The sequence below is a fragment of the Sylvia atricapilla genome, chromosome 17 (assembly GCF_009819655.1).
Source record: "Sylvia atricapilla isolate bSylAtr1 chromosome 17, bSylAtr1.pri, whole genome shotgun sequence".
Classification (NCBI taxonomy): domain Eukaryota; kingdom Metazoa; phylum Chordata; class Aves; order Passeriformes; family Sylviidae; genus Sylvia; species Sylvia atricapilla.
The window spans coordinates 14,104,519-14,125,394 of record NC_089156.1 but is presented as its reverse complement, the minus strand read 5'-3'; the positions used below and the strand labels follow the sequence as shown (position 1 = coordinate 14,125,394).

Genomic DNA, 20,876 nt, shown 5'->3' with positions numbered 1-20,876 from the left:
GGGAGGATTCAGAGGCTGCTACTCAGACTAAAAAGCTGGCTGAGATGCTGAAGCAGCTACATAAAGAAGATACAGTTATGTATCATTTTAATTATGCATATAATGGCTTTATCTTTTTGTTACCTTATTTCATTATTGAAAACCTTTTCTCACATATACATTTTAATTCTCAAATCCAGTTACCAACAGAACAATTTATAAATAATTTAATGCACAACAAGGCAACAATTCCTCTAAAAGCAGCAGTCTTGGAATGAGGCCACTGAAAACTCTCTCAGCATCTGATACTTTAATGTCATACCACCAGTATTGCACCCAGAGGGTAGCAATATACAGCTCCTCCAAGCTCTACAGGCTCATTTAGAAGCTGCAGCTGAGGAGCTCGTGCAAGAAAAGCATCTCTTGGTGATCATCAAAATACAAGGGAAGCCTTTGGCATGCACCAAGGCAAGGAGAGCCTGCCACTAAGTTCGTAACATCAGCTTGTGAGCGGCACAGAGAGAAAGGAAAGAAACCTCCAGCTGCAGAGTCCTCTCTGCCCTGGAGACCCATAACCAGCTACACAGATTGGGCTGGGCAGGAACATTCCCCTGTCAAAGCTCTCTGGCACCACAACACTGTGCTTAGGATAGAGAAGTTGTTACAGTACATTAAACGATACCAACCAAAGGAGTTCTTGAGCACTGAGAGCAGCTGCTGAGTACCACCATCCCTGCAAACTAAATGCAGGAGAGCTGAAGCAGGACCCTCACCTCCCAGCTGTTCCTGGAGGAAACACTGCTAGTTATCCTCACCCACAATCAGTGTTTGCTTAACAGACAAATTTTTCTAATTATGTTTGTCAGCTTTGCTAATTACACAAGATATGAAGCACAACACCTTAATTTTTCATGTATCTGCCTCCTTTTTTTTCCATCCAATAGAATGAAATTAAAAACAAATTCATCCATACAGCCTCTACCCCAGTGGAAGTCAGACTTTCACCACAGGTATCCATGCAGCCGGGCTTTTACATTTCACTTGTTCATTGCATTTATTCCCCTCAGCGAAGCTGCATTAAAAATGTAATGGTTAAAACAACAGATAACTGGAGATGGAAGACTGTGCTGTGTTTTGTTGGGTTATTTTCTTCTCTTGGTCCTGCTACAGTGAGCATTTGTGTCTAAAGCCCAGTGAGGTCAATGGGAATAAGTAGGTGCTTAACTTTTATGCTTGTGAATAAATTAGCTGTTATCAAAGAGTGCATATTTTACTGATTGCTGAATCAGTGCTTTCAAGCTAACAAATGTCAGCCCAACTGCCATCACAGAGAACCTTTTTGCTTCTCCATCACTGAGTCAAGACCTCCTTAAATGGATAATTTTTGCATTAGTCAGTGGAAGGAGAGTGATGTCAAGAGTTTCTCTGAGCCCCTGCTTCCATCAACCCTTCCCCTAGGCCCCTGTGCTCAGGTACGGGGCAGATGTAAAAGGAGCTGCTGAGACAGCTCTGTAGCACTGCAAAGGGGAGGTAAGTGCATCCACCTGCTCTGGGATTGCTCTGGATTTGCTGCTTTTCCATGTGTGCAGTGCAAGGAGCATGGGCAAGCCTTCTGCTCTACAGTAAGATGGGAAATTAGGACATATCCTAAAGTACCATTTGGTTTTGCCAGTAATGATAATGAAACCACAGCTGGCATTAAACAGTGCGGAAAACAGTCTAAACTGGTACTGCAACATGGTGACAAAACATTTGCAGCTAGTGGTGTCAAATGAACTACAGGTAAAACTTCATCTGAATGACCACCTGGATGATGAGTTTCCTCCAAATCCCTCCTACAGACAAACCCAGAGCATTTGCTAATGTCAGGATGGGGGAATGCTCTGGGACCACCCAGGCAGTGCCAACCTGCTCCACGATGGCCCAATTCTGCATGCTGCAGGCAGGATCCTGCTCTAGGTGCTGTGGGCAGGCTCTGCCCCTACCTGCTGAAAACTTCCTGGCCCCAAAAAACAAAGGCTGGTTTTGCCAAGGACATCCCAAATTACAGCTCCCATCTTTCCAGCCCCATTTCTACACAATTAGCAGGTACTGCTGCAGGCTGGGCGAATTCCTGGTTTTGGAATCCTCAGGACTTTCAGGCAAAGGTCCCATGGCTGTGGCAGGCATCACTCTCTGCTCCTCTCCCTACTTTTATCTGGTGTGGGAGCAAACAGCCTCTGCAAAAACGGCTTTATCTTTGCTGGCAGGAAACCGTGAAGGTTAGAAGGCAACGAGGGAAATTTGTGCTGTCAAAATCAAAGCGGCAATAATTAAACAAGCGTTTCTTATGTCCCAGGGAGGTGGTTGGCAGAGCTGCGGTTGTGAGCAGGGACACCGGGGACTGCACATTTATAACAGGAACTCTCATCCCAACTCTACTGCACACCATCCCAGCCCCAGTGCTGTGGCTGGTGCCAGGAGCGGGCTGCTGAGCCCTGTTCCACTCCTATGTACCAGTGCAGTCTGAGAACCCTCACCTGCTGTTAGAAGTTCATCTTTACCCTGCAACTCAAAACTCACCCTTTGTTTCTTCAAACCTAAAAAAAAAATCCCAGAAAGAAAAGTGGGAGAAGAAAAGGAGCAGCTTGTAGACCACTTCTCAGTCTGATGTGCAAAAGCCAATTACCCAAAACAGGTGAATTAATAGAAAAGGCCCTTGGGTGTGGGGGAAGGCAGCAGCTGGCATTTCCCACAGCCTGGATCAATGCTGCTCTGTACTGGCATCTGCTCACCAGAATTCTATTTGTTCCAGTGATGGGTTGCCAAGGTGTTAAAGTACAATCATTCAAATTGCTCATAGAGTGAAAGATACTCAAGATTCAAAAGAACACCTTGACCCAGTTGGGTCATTTTGCAGCAATTATCACCAATTTCTGTGGTGGAAGACTGTAAGAGTTTAGAGAAGAAGAAAAAGAAGTCCTGTCCTTTCTTCACCTTGCATACAAATGAAAAACAAAAGTGATCTTCTTGCTCTTGATACAGCCATGTTTTAAACAGCTTCACAAACATCCATTTCCTCATTTGAGCTCACACAAAAGACATTATCTCTTTTAAATATTACTTCTCCTTGGCAGTGCACAACCTGTTCTCTATTTGTAACACTTTAAGAAGCCAACAAGTGGTTATTTGCAAAACTGATGGTAGGAGATGGATATAATCTATTTTAAACCTCAGCAAAATTGGCTAATTTCATGAGGTTTGAACATACGGCCAAATTAATCAAGTCACACAGATTATGAAATGTGAAATACAGCCCCCCAAGCTCTCACACTCACATAGGAATGATTTGGAAAATGTCCAATCATATCAAGGAACAGCAAGGAGAGGAAAAAAAAAATAAAGTGAATAGTTTCCAACACAAAATGGTTTCCCAAGCAGCGATGCTTTCCCTATCAGAGCTTCTCTGTCTCGTGAGTTCCACCTCAGCTAGGCTTTCTGTCATTGTCATGTACTGCTCTTCCAGTAATGATGCCCAAGGAAATTGGGAGTGATATCTTTGGGCTCTGGATCCACTCACTTCTGCCTCTTTTGCAGTGAAGCTGGGTCCAACCCTTTCTTCCCAGATTCTTTGGCTACCTTCTGCCTTTTCCTGCTGCCTAGTGCACAGGGACTTGCACCACAGGTTCTGCTCTCCAGGAAAGTGGGCCCTATGCTGTTTGGAAAGAACTTCACTCTTTACAGAAGAAATAAATCCAGGAAAAGGCATTTACATCAACATCAAAATTACAGATTCCTCTGACTTACTTCATCCTGTTTGTGAGATCTTGTTATTCAGTAATTTGGAAACTTTATTGCCTCATTTTCCCCATTCTTTTTAAATGGTTGAAATCTGTTTTAAAAGACAATGAGGAAAAATTATCCATTCCCAGCCAAAACTGACTGGAGCTGGCTGTGGCATCCATCTTCTGCTAAAGACAGGGCATCACACACCAAATGCACCTTCTGGTGTTGATCACTGGGTTGGGGCAGAGACACCAGCAGAGCAAGGCCATGTTGTGCTGGTGTTATTGAAGGCACTTGTGAGGAAGGAGCTGCTCACTGGATCTGGATGCATTGTTTTTGAGAGTGTAGACAGCAACCTCTCTCCTACGGACACCTTATCTCAGGTGTCTGCACTCAGAGGGGATTTTCAACAGTGACAAACACAGCACACATGGAGCGGGATTGAGCATTCCCTTGCTCCTGGGACAAGCATCTGCCAGGTGCCAGTGGCTGTGCAAATCCAGGAAAGGCTAGATGTGGCAGGAATGCAAACAGGTTGGGGATAAGAAGACAAATGGTTCCGGGGGAAGTATGATGACCTCCCCAGCAGTGTCAGGAAACATTTCTCAAATGGAAAAAGTCATTAGCTATTTCTATACACACCTATCAGAAACATCCCCTGCCTGGTGACAGCTGCTTCATGCAGACCTGAAAGGGCTGCTTCTACTGGGGTCGGTGTCAGCTCCCTGCTCTGGGTGGCAACAGCCAGCTTTTCCTGACACAGGTGTAGCCACTGGTCCAGGCACCCCAGACTCTGCCCTTGCCTTGCTGATGTGCACAGCAAATCAAGCCATGCCAGGAAAATCTACTTGGCTCCTGAAGCAACCCCCAGTGCTCATTCCTCTATAAAAGCAAAAGATTTTGCTAAATGTGGAAGGCTACTGGTGGGAAGTCAAAAAGCTGAGCAGGTAAAGGACTTTCCTAAACTCCATGAACAGTCAATACACGTGCATAGGTTAACACAAATACTTAAATATGCATTCACTCAGTGCAATTGAACACACCACAACTAATATTCCACCACATCTGAACCAGGGCACTGATTATTTTCCAGTACTGCCAGCAGCTCCCCAAGGTCCTGAATTAGCAGGTCCAGAACAGGAGGTATGGCCCAGCAGGGTATTAGAGCCCACCCATGCTGTGGCCAAGCACTCTCATGAGAGGCTTCTGCCCTGCAATTGCCTTAGAAAAAGGGGAAAGGAATTAAAATAAGTGCACTCATTACCTCTCATTGGAATGTTACCATCAAGGGTCTTTTTGGGGCAGTCAGTCAGACCTCCTCTCCTCTCTTAGGAAAAATGGCGCAGATATGTCAGAATTGAGATGGCCACAACACTCAGAACGCTTCAATAAAACTTCAGAGGGCTTCCAGCATCAGCACCTTGTTATCTAGACATCTTCCATACATTTTCTATGTAGCAATCCTAAGGGCAGCTCCACACAGCCTTGGTTCTTTCTCTCCTTCTTCTCTCTTCCTTCTGCAGTTCCAGCTCATTGCTTTCTGTCCCTAGCACAGCCACCTAACTCTGTCTGTCCCTTGGACAGTGGCTTGCCTTATCTGTCCCTCACACAACCTGCTGTCCCTCCCTCCTCACAGCATGGCCAGCAGACTCCAACTAACTCACTACCAGCTAACTCACTCTTTTATCACACCCATAGCTGTGAGGGCAAGGCTGTTCCCACTCTTTGGTAATTAACACAGCTGCAATATGTGGAGGCAAGATTGCCTTTAGCACTATCTCTATCTGTCTTCCCACACAGATATCTGAATCAAATAGGGTAGAGTGAGAAATAAAGGAGGCTAATCCAAATCTGGGTATCACCAAGGAATACTGAGACAAAAAATGAACAAATGAACTCATACATTGTGCCACCCCACCAAGGTGAGCTTTAAATTTAGCATGACTGAATCAAGATGTGTTCAAGATAAACAACTTTCTGCATTCTTTCTTAATCGTGAAGAGGAGGTGGTACCCGCAGGAAGGGCAGCCACACCCAGTGGAGGTGAACTAGAGGTGTGCAGCAGCAACATCCTGTGCAAGTGGAAAGTGTTCTCCAGCTATCACTCCACAAACTGTCGCTGGTTTTGGTCCTCTCGTCGGCTCAGAGCTGTCCCTGCAGACAAGGACAGTGCTGGGGAAGCTCTGCGAGAGCCTCTTGGCCAGGGCATGGCTGTGCATGCCAAGCAGGGCACCCTCCTGCCCCCTCTCCCTCCCCCTCCCCAGCTCAGGGCTGGCATACTTCCAGGGAAATAAAGCAGGCAATTTCTAAAGCTGAGGGAAAAGCAGCCATCTGGACCCTAACAGCCAGGTCGCTTGATGACCAAAAGGAATTTTCTAGCAAAGCCAGAGAAATGCAGTAGTGAATAAAAGAAACAGTAACTACTTCAATGCATCCGGAGGTTGCTGTAAGAGAGAAACTTTCAGGGACCTCAGAACGCTGGGTAACACCCAGACCAGTCTAATTAAAAGATGAAGCAGGGGATAGGTGGAGCAGTGGGAAGCAGGAAGGAGCAGGGTGGGCTGGGCTGAATTTCAAGGTTTTCTGTGCCACAGAGCCAGGACAGCTGCCTGTGATGGCAGGAGCAGCCCCCCCCCCCCCCCCCCCCCCCCCCCCGGAAGCTCCTCTGCCCAGGCACCTACTGCTGCACCTCTGGAGATGGCATTTACATCACCGAGTCTCCCAGGGGACTTCATATCTTAATTCATGGCATATTCGCTTACACAAAATGATCACTGCCCATATCAAAGTGAAAGCACAAGTGGCTTCCCCAGGTCACAGCTCCAAAGCTCAGAATGCAAACCTGGCACCCTTGCCCTCACCGTTTCACATCCGCCATCAGCAACAGATGTCACCTCTCCTTTCTGCTCTTTCTCACAGAAAAACCATCATCACTCAAAATTCAATTTGTGAGTACTTTCAGTGTATGGCTTCAGGCTCTACCACATTTTGTAACCTCCTTTGCATGCTTGCAGGCAGCACTCCCCCTTCTCCCGGGGCTGACGAGCAGGTTTCTTCTGAAGCTCTTCCAGGTTATTGAGCTACTTTGTTAATTCAACTTGTTTCCCATCAGTTGAGGGCAGAATGCCGGAGACATAATTTATTTTTCATGTTTATTTATGTCAGGAGAGTCCTTAAAGAATATGTTTGCAGCTGCCTCAGTTGCTGCTGGTGCTGAGGTTACTGCCTGCCCTGCTGTATTGCCAGCAAGTCAGGCTTGGGGAGACTGGAGTCCACCAGCTTCCCCCCACTGTTTTGATGTTATGGAAACAACTAATTTCCCTTATGCTTCTTAATTAGGAACAGAATCACCCCTTTCGCTGGCCAACAAGCCCTTATGCCCAATGAAAATAAGGTAAGTTGAGAACCAGCAGTGGTTCCTCAGCTGAGAAGCTCTGCTTCTGCACATTCACCAAAGACAGGCCAGTTCTGGTCACCACCTTTTAGGATAGTTTGAGTATGTCCTGTCTGGACTGTGATAATACAATGACAGCAGGAAGTGCTGTTGCTCCACAACGGAATGCCCCAGGAATGAGTTCCTTCTCTAGAACAATGTGGACAGAGACCTAAAGCCCTTGAAAAATTGAGGTATTTGGATTTTCTCAACAGAGCAATTTCCCCTGCCCTCATCCTCATAGGGGAAACCAGCTGGGTCATATTTTACTCCAGCTACCACTGACTTATTACTACAATTTCTCCAGTCTCAGTCATGGCTGCAGCAGTCAGGGGGGTGTTTTTGGGCTATAAACTATCTATGGCAAATTTGCAAACTGCGATGTCCTCCTCTGCACCAGCCCATACTCAGGGTTCCCCATCACTCACAGATGGCCATGAGACCCTGAACCCTTCCCCAGGTTGTCCAAGCCAATACCTCACCTTACTCCCAGCTGCTACTTCCAGTTCTTTGGAGCATCCCAAAGGTAATATGCTGGAGACCTGGCTGCCAATTAGTTTGCTCGTTAGGGTTCAGGGCTACCCTGGGGAAAGGGAGCATGGCCTATGGACTTTCTCTGGTTTCTGTCTTGCAACCATCCAGGTAAAGAAACATTTATTATTCTGTAACAGATCCCTGTGGAGTCTGTTCAAGCATCCTAGCTGCTGGACCATAGAACTGGCAATTTTGCCAGAAACTCTGTTTTGAAGGGGTTTGCAATGTTAATTAAATTTCTGCAGTTGTTTCTTTTGGCTCTGAATAAGATCCAAGCCTCTCTGGGCATGTGAGCTCAGCTCCTTGTCCCTGTTCAAGTCTGGCTCTGAAGAAGTCTGGCTCCCAACACTGAATTCCCTCAACACAACATCAGAATTATATTATTGTTTCTCAAGAAAAGGAAATGAATTCAGGACTGTCAGGGTTCAGGCACAGAATTAGTCTACATAACCTACAGGCTGAGAGATGATCACAGAGAAAAAAAAAAAAAAAAAAAAAAAAAAAAAAAAGCACAGATGTCCTTGCCCAAAGAACTGATTCATCTAAACACACAGGCAAAAATGAGTATCTGTGATCACACAGACAGGCATGATGCAGGAGGGACAGCAAGTCACTACAAGGACTCTGGATGAATTCCACTCGCTTCCACACTCTGGCTCCCTTTCACCTCTAATGATGCATAGCCCCTTCCCGGGCTGGCACTTGTGACCTACCCAACACAGATGCGCTTCACAGACACTGCTTTCCAGGAAAGCATGGAAGGGAGAGGAGCTGCCAAGTCTGGAAAATGCAGGAGACAAGATGGTTTTAACAGTTAAAATTCTTTAGACATTTCAAATAGGCAGCTTTTAAAGGATATTAATAAATTAAATAGAAGAGAAACGTGGAGAAGATAAGGAGAACTTGAACTCAGGAGGGAATGGGCATCCTAGGCAGCAGAGCCAGATCTACTGCCAGGGCTGTTCTGCAGGGGCACTGGGAGATGGGCACGTGGCTCACCACAGGGCTTGGAAACCAGAACAGATGATGGAAAACAGACTGATGATGCTCGCCCGGTGTTTCCTCCCCAGCACAGCACCATTTCTGCCAGCTCCTACAAAGAGGCTTGGAAATGAGGTGGGTGGCAGAGTCAGAAGTCACTTGGCACCTACAGGTTTGCTCCAGAGCTGCTGTTCATCATCTCCCTTTGCAGTCAGAGCTGCTGCGTACGACTCAGGGCTGGGGTCTGTGAAAGTGAGAGCCAGCATGTCGGCCCTGTGGTCCCCTGGGCACAGTCACCCACTGACATTTTCAGAACATGATGAAAGCAGCGTGATTTCTTCTCAAGAAAAGCAGCAGAGCTGCTGCGGCTGGGGTCTGTGCCTGCCCTGCAGCTACAGGGGACACCTGGCAGGCTCAGTACTGGTTTAGGAAGGAAGTTTGTACTGCTGTTGATAAAGGTGCTTGCTATGAGGGAAATGAGAATTACTGCAGAACAACAGCAAGGAGGTGCAGAGGTACTTGGGGAGCTTTACCCATTTAAAGTACACACAGCCGTCACCGTACAGGGATTCAGCCACGAAAGGTATGCACAAGGAGCAGGATTTGAGACCTGTGATCCCCTGCCCCTAGCGGCTCAGTTCACAGCATCTCCCACAGTGTCAATACCATTGACAGCAGTGACAAAGGCTCTCCAGCTGCAGCTGGAGGGGCACGGTACAGCCCCAGGGGAGCACCCAGCACTTCTCCTGGCTCCCACGGGTGGGCTCCTAAGCGCCTCTCCCAGCCCAGCGCCAGCAGGTTTTCTCGGATGTTTTCCCGGTTTCCACAAGAGGGCATCGGCACGACACCGACGAGCCGCTCCAAGGTCCCCCGAGCGGCGCCGCCCGCTCCCGTCCCCGCGGCGGCGGGAGAGGAGGGAGCCGGGGCCAGGGTCTCGCCCAGGGTTTTGTCTGCAGAAGGAAAGCGGATGGCACATCTCCCAGGCGATCTCGACTCTGGAATCGTGAGTCACCAACGACGTCCACTATTGCAGAAATAAACTCCTTTTCCTCAAAAAAGCGATTTTCTGGAATAGCTCTGCCAATACCAAGGGGCTGCAGGGAGGGAGAAGGCGTTCCTCGGGGGTTGCAGAGGGACGCCCACTGGCACCTGTTTTCTCCAACCTCCACAGCCCCGTGCACAGACCAGGCAGGGAGCATGAATCCCCGAGAGCTATTCCTCTGGGGAAAGAGCTTTGTCTGAAGGGTGTGCTGGGCTCCTCGCAAACCCTGATGCACAGAAAGACTTTGCTGGGAAGAGATAAAGTGGTGAAAGTAACCCCTTGTTCCCTCCCCCAATAATAAAATTGTGAATAAGAAACACACAAAAGCCACCCAGCTCCAGTTTGGACTGGATACCCTTCATAAAGGAAGCTTTTGACTCTGAGACCTGGAGCTCAGAGCTCAGGTGACCTTCCAGGGAGTGATGAACTGCATGGTCAGGAACTCCACCTCAAGCCACAGAATCTGGCAGATAGGAACTTGATGCTGTGGACTTTAGGCAGAGAAAGAAAATTTCAGTATCTCCCTGGGTAAGTTTTTAACCCAGGTGAACATGTAGAAGGCTGCTCAAATCAGTGTTGGCCTCTTCACTGCCCACACAGGACCCTAGAGAATGACAGTTGATTTCCTCTAGATTATCTTGATCTTTCTGGACACTGAGTGTGTACCAAAGCACGAGGTGTATCAGAAATGCCAAAACAGCAACAGATTGTCTGACAGGCCTGTCATTCTGTCATGAAATGTGACATGCATCCCACCCGGGAGGAAGGACTGGATTGCTGTACACTTCACTGCTGGCTGAGGCTGGGCAATATTCCTCATTTCGGAGCCTCATTTATCAGACCTGGAGGATACATTGCCGCAGCATAAAAAAAAAAGAGGCAAAAATCCCAAACCACCTACCTCTCTTTAGCTGTGCCTTCCTATAAAACATGTTGCCATTTCACAGGTGTGTCTGTGAGGAACTTCCTTTCTGTGAATCCAATTTCCTCTAACTTTTGGACAAAAATGCATCTCCGATGTGAAAGATGCAAAGGTAGAGACAGCACGCCTCGGTAGAGAGCAATAGGGAATTTGCCAAGCAGCATCAAAATGGAGAACAAATAAGAAAAATAAAAGCCATCTTATTGCAGAGAGCTTATCAAAGAAGAAAAAATGCTTTTTGAGCATCATCACTGATTGTCCTACTGTGGCAGATGTGCCAGAGGGACCCTGTGACCATGACAGAGGCACAGAAATGACAAAGTAAACACAAGTAACAAGGTGGGAACAAGCCTAAAGGGTGGTGGGAGCTCCCATGTTCCCTACCACAAGCCTTGTCAAAGACAGGCTTGACCAAGCACCAGCCAGGACATGACTAATGTGGAATGGATGTAGTATCTCCAGAGGAGATAGCATGTGGACTCAGGAAAAACACAAGAGACTGCTGGTTTTCTCTTGCTCGGTGACAAATAAGATCTGACACCTTTTCCCAAAGACCAAATACATCAACTCCAGTGCTGCAGGCAATTAGATCTGGAGTCATGGTGGGATTGTCTCTAACAGTCATGGAATCATTTTGCTCCTTGTGCTTTAATTGGGATCCTGTAACTAAACTTCCCAGTTTATCCCAATGTATCCTCTAGCTACAGAAAGACCAAAGGAGCATTTTCTTGTGGTACACCTTTAATCCCAGCAGTCATCCAAATTTTTGGTAATTATAGCTGTGGAGGAGCCCAGCAGAGTCACCCAGCAGTTCAGAGAAGTCAGGAAAACAGGAAAATCTGTTTTGAGGAAAACAGGAAAATCTGTCTCCTGAGATGTACTTCAACCACACTATCAGCAGTAGCACTTCTGCATGACAGCATCTTACTGAGAAAAGCAAAACTTCATGAAGGATTGAGTGATATGTAGACAGCCAAGAACAAGCACTATAGCCTAGAACTTGCAGTATTTTGGAAAGTCTATCTTTGGAAAGCTGCCAATCAAGTAGATGCTTCCTCAGAAGAGTGCTTCCAGGTCTTCCTCTCAAAAGACTTCCTGTGGGAATCCTTTCCTCACACACTGGTCTTTTTCATCTTTTTATCCCATTTGGGTCCCCTCCAGGGTTCAGCTGCTCCCTTGGTCCTAACACCATCCTCAAATCTGCTTCCTCAGCCCTTGGACAACAAAATCCCTCAAGTCTGCAAGCAGCCCCTGAAGTTTCCTGTTGATATCTCGGTAGTCTGCCATCCTCAGCCAGAGGCATTGGGTGGAAAGTGAAAAAATCCACAGCCATGTGGTTTTGGATACAAGCCCTGGGGAAGAGGCATGAGGGTTAAATGTCCTCACCATGGTGCATGACAGGCAACCTCCAGAAACAAAGACAAACCTGTGGGTAAAGCAGTCTACTTATCTCCCATTTCTGTTTTGGATCAGGAAGACTTTTGTCCTGTATCCTTAAAGAAGGATGTGTGTAGCAGGCTGAGTAGAACACACTTGGATTCCAGTGCAAACCCAGGTTGTAACAACAGCACCCGCACTGTTGGATCATCTTCGGCAGCTGGGAGCCGAACCACAGAGCTTCCAGTGGGGGTTTGTTAAATGATAAGACAATATAATCTAAACATGTACATCACCTTCAAGCAAGGGCCCCGTGACACAAGCAAAATTGCTTTTGCTCACTTGAAAGATCAATATTGTCAGGATGAAATAGTATGTGAGCCAGTGTGAAGAACTCTGACTGACTGCTGACCATCAGAAACAGGCAGAAACTCCATCTTGTAAAAACAATATGAAAAAAATCCTGAATATACTGCCACTTCCCAAGTCGCTTTATTTGGACTGTTTGTCACCAGAAGCAATAAGTCATCTCTAGGTTTCTTGGAAGAACAATTTTCTGTGTACATGGTATATTCTGACACAGGAATTCCCTCAGATTTAACCAGGTTCTTTTCTATTAAATCATCATGAGTAATTAAAAAGCTGGAATTCCATCTGAAGACCACACTCCTTGGTGAATGTTGGCATTCACTCCATGTCAAGTCTTCCCTCAGAACAAACCCATTGTCAAAGGCAGTTTCCCATTCCAATCTAAAACTCTCTGGTCCTTCAGCAGCTCCTTCCCCTCGCCCCTGCATATCTGCTTTGTTTTGCACTGGATTTAACTTTGCATATGTGGTTTGGTGTGGGGTTTTTTTAATATAACATCAAATCTCTTAATTCTCTGACCCAGAAAACAGACAATCCTCATAAAAATCTGGGACAAAGAAGATGCAGCTGGCACGTGTGCAGCAGCAAGAGATTCTGAAACTCCCAAATCTACCCATTTTAAGTTATTTTGATTAAAGAAAGAATTTTGAGAACTGCTGCTGTCAGATCTCAGGTTATTTTGAAAGCAAATCCTAAGCTTTCAAGTGGTGCCCTAGTCTGAGCAAGACCTTTTAAAAAGTGACGATGTGGTGTCCTGTGCTTGTCATTGGTCAAGATGTGATGGCTTTTCCCCTTTCATGTTGTCACCTCCACAGGGCCACCCAGGACACAAGACCCACACAGGGTACACAGCTGTTCCCAGAACATCCCGAAATAAAGGTTCCCTCAACCACAGCATGACCTTTCCCAGAGCCACAGAGCCCCATTCCTGCAACACTTTTGCCAATGAGTAAATAATGAGCAATTAGTGCATGGCCCTGATGATGAGTCATAGTGAGTGGCCGCAGGCAGTTAAGAACCTGCCAGGACAAACAGGGTGCCACAGACAGCCAAGTCCTCCAGTCTCATGACTACCTCACCTATGTCACATGCATGTCACCTCTTGTCCTCTGCAGAGCCAACACACATGGTCCCACTGGTGAGTCACATCCAACACCAAACCAGGAGAGCCCTGGATGATGCCCGGCAGGGATGGGAATGCATTGCATTTGGTGTTGCCTCTTCGCACTTTAATGAGGAAGAATAATGAAATATTCAGGCTGAGTCACACAGGCAGCAATCCCCCTTTGCTCCAGGAGATTTTAGGGACAAAAGGAGAGGAAGGAGGTACAGTCCCACTACATGCTGCCCCCAGGGAAGGGGGTGCTGGTAGCCAGGAACTTCTACCCCCAACACAGCACCAGGGATGAAGAGTGAGGCGAGTGCAGGAGCTCACTGCTCCATCTTCAGCACCAACTGTGGGGAAGTCCCTGGCGACAGCAGGGTTTCACCCAATGGCTCTGAACACTTCCCAAAGACAGAATTTCATTAAAGCGGATAATTTGGCCTGACTACCCTGGCTAGTTCCCATGGCTGGGAGCACAATAGCAGCCAAGCCCAGGAAGAAATTGCATTACTGTACATGAAGGTCTCAAATCTGAAAGAGAAGGAGCAGTTCACACCAACCAGGGCTTTAATACCAGATTAAATGCTTTCACAGCAGCCCGGCTGTTTGAAAGCTTCCAGACAGCCTTTTGTCAATTTAGTTTGCATTGTACTTTGGCTTCAAGAGGTACTTTAAAATGTAAGCAACTTTATTTTATTATTTTTTTAATATGATAGCTTAGCTTTCTTGAAGGGAATTCATGGACCAGAAATGGGCACTGCTCCACATGGGAAGGCATGAAGTGCTTTAATGGCAGAAGGGCCAAGCAAAGCTCCTCTCTCCAAGGCTGTTTAGGGACTCTATTAAGCATTCTGTCCTTAAAGACTCGCCATTTGAGAAGGCTAAATGAAGCTCCAACTGGAATTATCAATTTTTAATTTCCCCATTAGCAGAAACAAAAGAAGTAGGATTCTTTCTCCTGATACAGGGAACAGCCTACATCTGTACAAGGATTTTACTTCAAGAGGCTGATTACCCCAAGCCTTGAACCAGGAGCTAAGCTAGTCTCAGGGACGTGCCCCACTGGGTACTTAAATGCAGAAGTTTTAGGGGAGTTCTTGGCTGACTCTGGGCAGGTGGGAGCAGGAGGGCAGTTGGATCAGACGTGGCATGTAGGCAGCCGGCAGCGACGGCAGCAGCATGGTCCTACCCTGCTCAGGGCTGGGAAAGCACCTCAGAAACAGCAAGGATGAGTCTTGCGCTGGCTTGTGCTCTGAAATTTGGCACTTGGGAGATGCAGGGCACACGCTCATAGGAAACTGCTGTTCCTCCTGTCCCTCTGCTCCCTGACATGGGGACACAGAGGAACCTCTGTCTCTCCCGTGGCCCACCACAGCCTGCCGGGGGAAGATGGGGGATGGGGAGCAGACACAGCCTCGAAGGGCTCCGTGCCACCTCGCTCTGCCCACAAATGCATCCTTGTCATTCAAATGAGAAGCGGCCACAATGGTGGGGGCCCTGCCCTGAACAAAGAGCCACTTGGGATAACGGCAGAGAGGGACGAGGGTCCCTGGTCTCCACCGATGAATGCAAATGCCTCCAACCCCTGGGAGCAACCTCTCTGGGAACAACACAGACAGGGCTTTGTGAGCAGGATGCTGTGCATATGCAAGCTCCCAGGAATTCCCAGCAATCCCCAGCTGGAGAAATACTGGGGGCATACATAGACCTTCCTCCTCAGCCCTGGCCACAAAGTCAAGAAAAAGCTGCTTACAGTCTTCTTTTTTTCACCCATGCTCTTGTAACCAAACTAAAATTTTCCTGAGCACTCCTCTACCCTCAGCCGCTGATGCCAGAGCCCAGGTCAACACAGGATGATCTCAGTGATGCCAACACGACCATGCCCCTGTCAACTCCTGTTTGGCAACCTCTGTGCTAGGCAAAGCATCCCCCTAGGGGCCAGGCTTGCCCAGCCTCAGGCATCGGTCCATCCCCCAGCCACACGTTTTGCCATTCATAGCCATGTCTCCTCAACAGCAGCAATGCAGCCCAGTGGGCAGAAGCTGCCTGCAGGAACAGTCGACACCCTTACAAACCAACCAGTCCCCAGGTCAACACCTTTGGTGTTCAGACTCCACATGCCAGGTGTTCTGAAAAGCACAGCTTGAAGGTAGACCTCCCCACAAACCTGGTACAAAGCCCAGAGAAGTGAGAGCTTTCATTACCGAGTCACTACTAGCCTACAGGAAATTTTTGCTGGCTGCACCCCTGATACGTCCAAGCTCAACAGCCATAAAAAGATGTAATTTGTGAATGCTGTGGTGAGGAGGGGTTGGGAGTTTACTGTAAAGGCAGCAGTGCAAAATGCAAAATCATAAATCTCAAAAGCAGCATACTAAAATTCAGTGGAATCACTCAAGTCAAGCTCTGTTCCATCTGCTATTTTATGTTCTTTGTCAGGGCAGCTAATGGAGAACAAATAAAAACATTAATAATCAAGTTAAATTTATAAACCGGGCAGGATATTCCACTAGTAATGAAATCTGGAGAATCATTCCATGTTATATTGCTTTGGGCAGCATGCTAACAAGCATTGCCTTTGAATTATAGCCCTCTTCCATTTTGCTGAACTTTAATTTGGCCCAGCACCACAGTTTCGTTTAAAACGAACTTCAGGCAGGAGTGGGGCAGAGGACAGAGCTCAGAGGCACAGTCCAGCTCAGCACTGAAAATCTCTAGGTTGCAAGGCGTGAGCATTTGGGATATAAAAGCTCTGTTAACACTCTGCTCTGTTTACTGCACTGAATTGCTGGATATAATTTTCCAAGGTTAGCAGAGCTTTCTATTGCCATGCTTCCTAGATTTCAAATATTTGATTGAAATGCCTCACAGATCTTTAATTTTGTAGTTGCTTTGTAAAGTGGATGTCAAATAATTCTTGAGCTCTCACTTCCCAGAGAGTGGTAGTTTTCTAACAAAACATCTGAAAATATCTGTCTTCTCTCCTGCTCAGCAGAGGGCATAAGCATAAACCTGATTTACATTCAAACCCTTTGGAAGCCCATCAATGCTGTCTCAAGTTGGAGAGATTCTTTGCCACAGCAAGCAAATCCAGGAGGATTTGGAGGGAGACAGGACCCTGACACCAATCATACATCTTTAATGTCAGATTCCCAGCCTAAATAAGTCTTGATTTAATGTAACTCCCCTTTCCTGCAGTTCATTTCTGCTGTATTACCATTATCCTCAGCACTTTCCACTTTGCCAGACAGCCCCAACTCTTCAGTAGGGTTTGGAGAGAGTGCTGAAATCTACTCCAGGACAAAAAAGGTACCATAATGCCTGAAAGCTGTCATCGGTAACTAATAAGCCCCTCGAGTATTAACATTTACCCTGTAAAAGCTGAGTGCAGCATATTCGGTAGCGAGGGCAAAAGCAGGTCAAAGACAAAGTTTGAGTTAAATTGATTGGGGCAGAATGCATCAATTCATGTGCTGTTTGCATGAAATATTAATTCCAGCTTTAACATCTGGTTACAGGGGAAAGTGAATGCACCATAATGATGCAGGTATACTTTATATTCACCACATTTTCTGTTCTCCTAGGAACAGATGGGGAACGATAGGCTTTGTCTTCCCTGGCAGGTGTTTGAGCCGGAGCCTGTGAGCCGAAGCAGACACTTGGAGCCAGGGCGGCAGAGGCAGCGTCCTGGCGCACTGCTCTGAGCGAGCTCTGCTCATTAGATAACTATGCCGTGCTGCAAACCCTTCTTCCCTCCCGCCTTCACAGCAGTACACTGGCAGCATTTTGAAATTCACTGAATTTCAGGGAAATTCTCCAAATTGGTGGGTCCAGCCCCAGACTGCCCATCCACACCCAGCCACAGTTGGCTTTCTGACACCCAGGTTCGATATAGTCGCGCGGCGTCTCTGAGTTACAACTGCTATAAGCTAAAACAAACTTTCCCTCCTCCAGGAGAAAATCCTTAATTTTCTTCCCTCTCAGAGAGGCGAAGCTGTACAGACCTGCTGGCACCATGATCTGGCAGAGACACGACCTAAGCTCTCCACGCCCGCTAAAATCTGCTATATCCCTGCAGCCTAAGCAGGCACCTGTGAGGGCAGAAGCAGGACTACAAGGATGCCCGTGCTGTGCAGACCCCTGCCAGGAAGCCAACCCTCCACCTGCTGCAGGCACGGAGCAGCCCTCAACATCCCACATCCCCGAGGCACGTCTCAGTCCTGAGGGGTCGCTCTGACTCCAAACGCGCTGTTTTACCCTGCTTGCTGTTGGAGTTTGTGTGGCTGGACGGCAAGCAGGGAGCCCTCGAGACAGGCCAGCCGTTTCCTAGCGCCTGAGAAATCACCATCCATGTGTGAAAGCTGATGAGGCCATCGCCCCACGATGCTGAGCTGGGGAAAAGTTGGGTCACCAGGCTAGGGTGCAGGAGAGGCACTATGCACTGGATGCTAGGGAAGGAGGACTCCGGCTTCCGAGGGGCTCGGTGCAGTGGGTATGGGGTGGGGGGGATAAACAGACCCTTCCATCTGCGCGAGGGGGCACCAGCTGCAACGAGCGGCACCACGTAGATAATGCTGGAGGGGACATCGGGTGCAAAAGGGCCTGATCAGCGGGAGCAGGATGGAGGACACCGGTGGCAAAGGGGGTACCGAGCGGCGGGGCGCCCCAGGGAACGTTTCCAGCCGCCGAAGCTCGCCCAGCGCCGCGTGGGCCGGCGACCCGAAGGTGGGGAAGTACCCGGAGAGGCGGGTGACGAGGGAGGGGGGAATAGTGAAGAGCCGGGGGCCGCGGGTAACTCACAACTCCCCGGGTGATGTCCTCCGCCGCGGGAGTCGGCGCCGCGGGGGCTTCTTGCCACGCCAGCCACAGAGCGAGAACGAGGAGCATCTCCCGGCGGCGGGCGCGGTGCCGGGCGGCGGGGCTCAGCATCCCCCCGCTCTTCGCAGCGCCCGGCCCCAGACCCGGCCCCGCGATGGGCTCTGCCGGGCTCCGCGCCGCATCCGCGCTCCCGCCCCGGGCTGCGGCCGCCGCCGGGGAGGGAAGGAGGCAGGGAAGGAGGAAGAGAGGCGAGGGGCTCCACTCCGTTCCGCGCTGCTCCGCCGAGGATGGAGGAGGGGGGCTCCGCTCCGCCCCACCGGGAAGGGAGGCTGGGGGGACTCCGCTCCGCGGTGCTTCGCTGCCGGGGAGGCTCCGCCGCCGGGGAGGCTCCGCCGCCGGGTGCGCCGTCACATCGACCCGCTTCCGCAGCCTGCGGAACGGCAAAGTTGCTGCGGCCGCTGGCACGGAGCAGAGCGCGGCTCGGCAGCGAAAGATACTACCGGGAGCCGCCGCGGCTCCGGCGCCGCTGCCATGCACCCTTCTGCGGCCGGCCGGCGGAGGCGGAGGCGGAGGCGGAGGAGGAGGAAGGGATGCTAATGAGGGAGGCGGTGTCAGGGCTCCGCCGGCGCGGGGGGAGGCTCTCCAGCGCGGTCTGCCCGCGCCGCAGCGCCGAGCGCTGGTGGCCATCTAGGCCAGCTCCCCCTGCGCCGCGCGGACTGGAGCGGGATCAGTCCCGTCCCGTTTTGGGATCTGTGTCTGGCTGAAATCCCTCAGGATGCCGACATGTTTGGGGTTTTTTTTTCTAAACAGCAACATTTCTGTAAGTACCAGCTTCATGTCCGAGTTTTGAAGGGGCTATGGAAAAGACAGCGTGGCTCTAGCATCCCCGACTGACATCTCATCTCAGCGAGACAAATGTCTGACTTGTCCCCATAAACAGCATAATGGGATCCTATGGCCTCTACAGCGTGTCCTCCCTCGAGAGCTGTGAATCTGCCATATGCTCCGACAAGCCAGATGGCAGGGGGACACCCTGACAGCTCTAGCTCCTGCTAGTTCAGGATGAACGTGTACTTCCTACTCAGCATCTGCCTTCCCAGTTCCTACTGGCATATTAATACTCTCGACAGCTTTGCAAATGATTTTTAAATCTGGGTGGTTTTTTTAAAATAAAATTGGAGTTTCTGATTTAAGATAAATAATAAGTGGAGAGAATGAAGAATGGACAGAGATGAAAAATTGCTTCTAGGTGATGCTCAGGCAAAATTGTAATGGTCATTGATATGACATCTTCTGCACAAATAGATTAATCCAGCAATGAACCATAGCTACTTCTGGAAATATTTAATATCAGACAAGACTGGAGAAAGCCAGTGGATAAGGAAAGAAGAAATCTTTGTCCAAAAGAAATTGGTTAAAGAGAATCTGCAGGGAAACCTCACTTCCTGTGGATGAGTTTGCACTACCCTGTGTCCCTGTGAGATGGACTGAAGTTACTGCTCCAGCACCAGAGAAATCGGAGGGGAAACACCTGAATAACACGGTTCAGAGCCTCAACAACACCTGCCTGTTGTAGCTCAAGAGCTGTTATCTCGACAGCTTTGCTCCATACTAAAACAAAGTTCAGCTTCTTAAACAGATCAGCAAAGCCCAGCCTCTGCTTCCACAGGGACAGAGAGAGGGTTTCAAACTGTGGGGCTGATAGCTCCCACTCCCCATGTCACCAAAACTGTGGGAAAACCAAAAACTCTCCAACAGCATTTTTAGTATTAGAGAATTAAGGTATTATTTTATTCTGGCCAGGATGTGCAACAGAAGTAATTTCATCCATACATTGCCCTTGTTGTGAAGAGAAAATCATTCCATCACACATGATCTTTACTAGATTTTCCACATACTTATACAGTCAAAACCCAGAGAAATTAATTGGTTCAGTAGGCACTGGTCCCAAGTTACACAGTTCTTAGTGTTTGGTTTCCTACTGGTTATTGATCCCGTTGCCTCCGATTTTAATTAGGTTCTCCTTTGTTCCCTTATCTCTCTTTTCCCAGAGCAGGTGTCTTCGATCATGCCTGGGACGATGTTTGGAGTTGATGTTCGTTAATGGTCGTTATCTTTTGTGCATCTTCTGTGCTATTCCCAGTCTTATTGAAATGTTAAGGTCATCAGGCCTTGACTGGTGAAACAGTCCTTTGAAAAAAATCTTCAATCTCTTTCCCCCTGGGCAAAGGCGAACAAAACCCCAGACTGAAGCTACATAAAACTTGTTAAACTTGGTATCATTTCAAACAACCATTGAAATTCACCGTGGCAGGATGTTCATGGCCACTTTGCCACAAAGCCCCTGTCTCTGGGGAGTGGTTCTCTGTCTGTACATCCCCCTCCAGTCTACAGGACTCAGTCTAACCTGTGCATCACAGGCTGCCTCCTCCCCTCCATCCCGCAGCTGCCGCTGCTCTCGAGGGAGAGCTTTTTCTCACTTTTAATAACCGTCACATTAGCCCCGACAGGACAAGGACTGTTATTTGCTCTACTCCCAACTCCTCTGCTC

General features: G+C 48.5%; 1 protein-coding gene across 3 annotated transcripts in view; it reads right to left on the bottom strand.

Moving 5' to 3' along the window:
• The window catches only part of MMP17 (matrix metallopeptidase 17), a 41,885-nt gene extending 36,381 nt beyond the window's left edge, over positions 1 to 5,504 (bottom strand). For 2 of the 3 annotated variants that reach the window (XM_066331785.1, XM_066331786.1), the window contains exon 1: positions 5,009 to 5,504. Coding sequence is in view for 2 of the 3 variants with exons in the window: in XM_066331786.1 (XP_066187883.1) it covers positions 5,009 to 5,015 (7 nt within the window). In the remaining variant the exon portion in view is untranslated. The remainder of the gene's footprint in view (positions 1 to 5,008) is intronic. The other variant, XM_066331784.1, reaches the window with a different exon arrangement.
• Between the last annotated feature and the right edge of the window lie 15,372 nt (positions 5,505 to 20,876).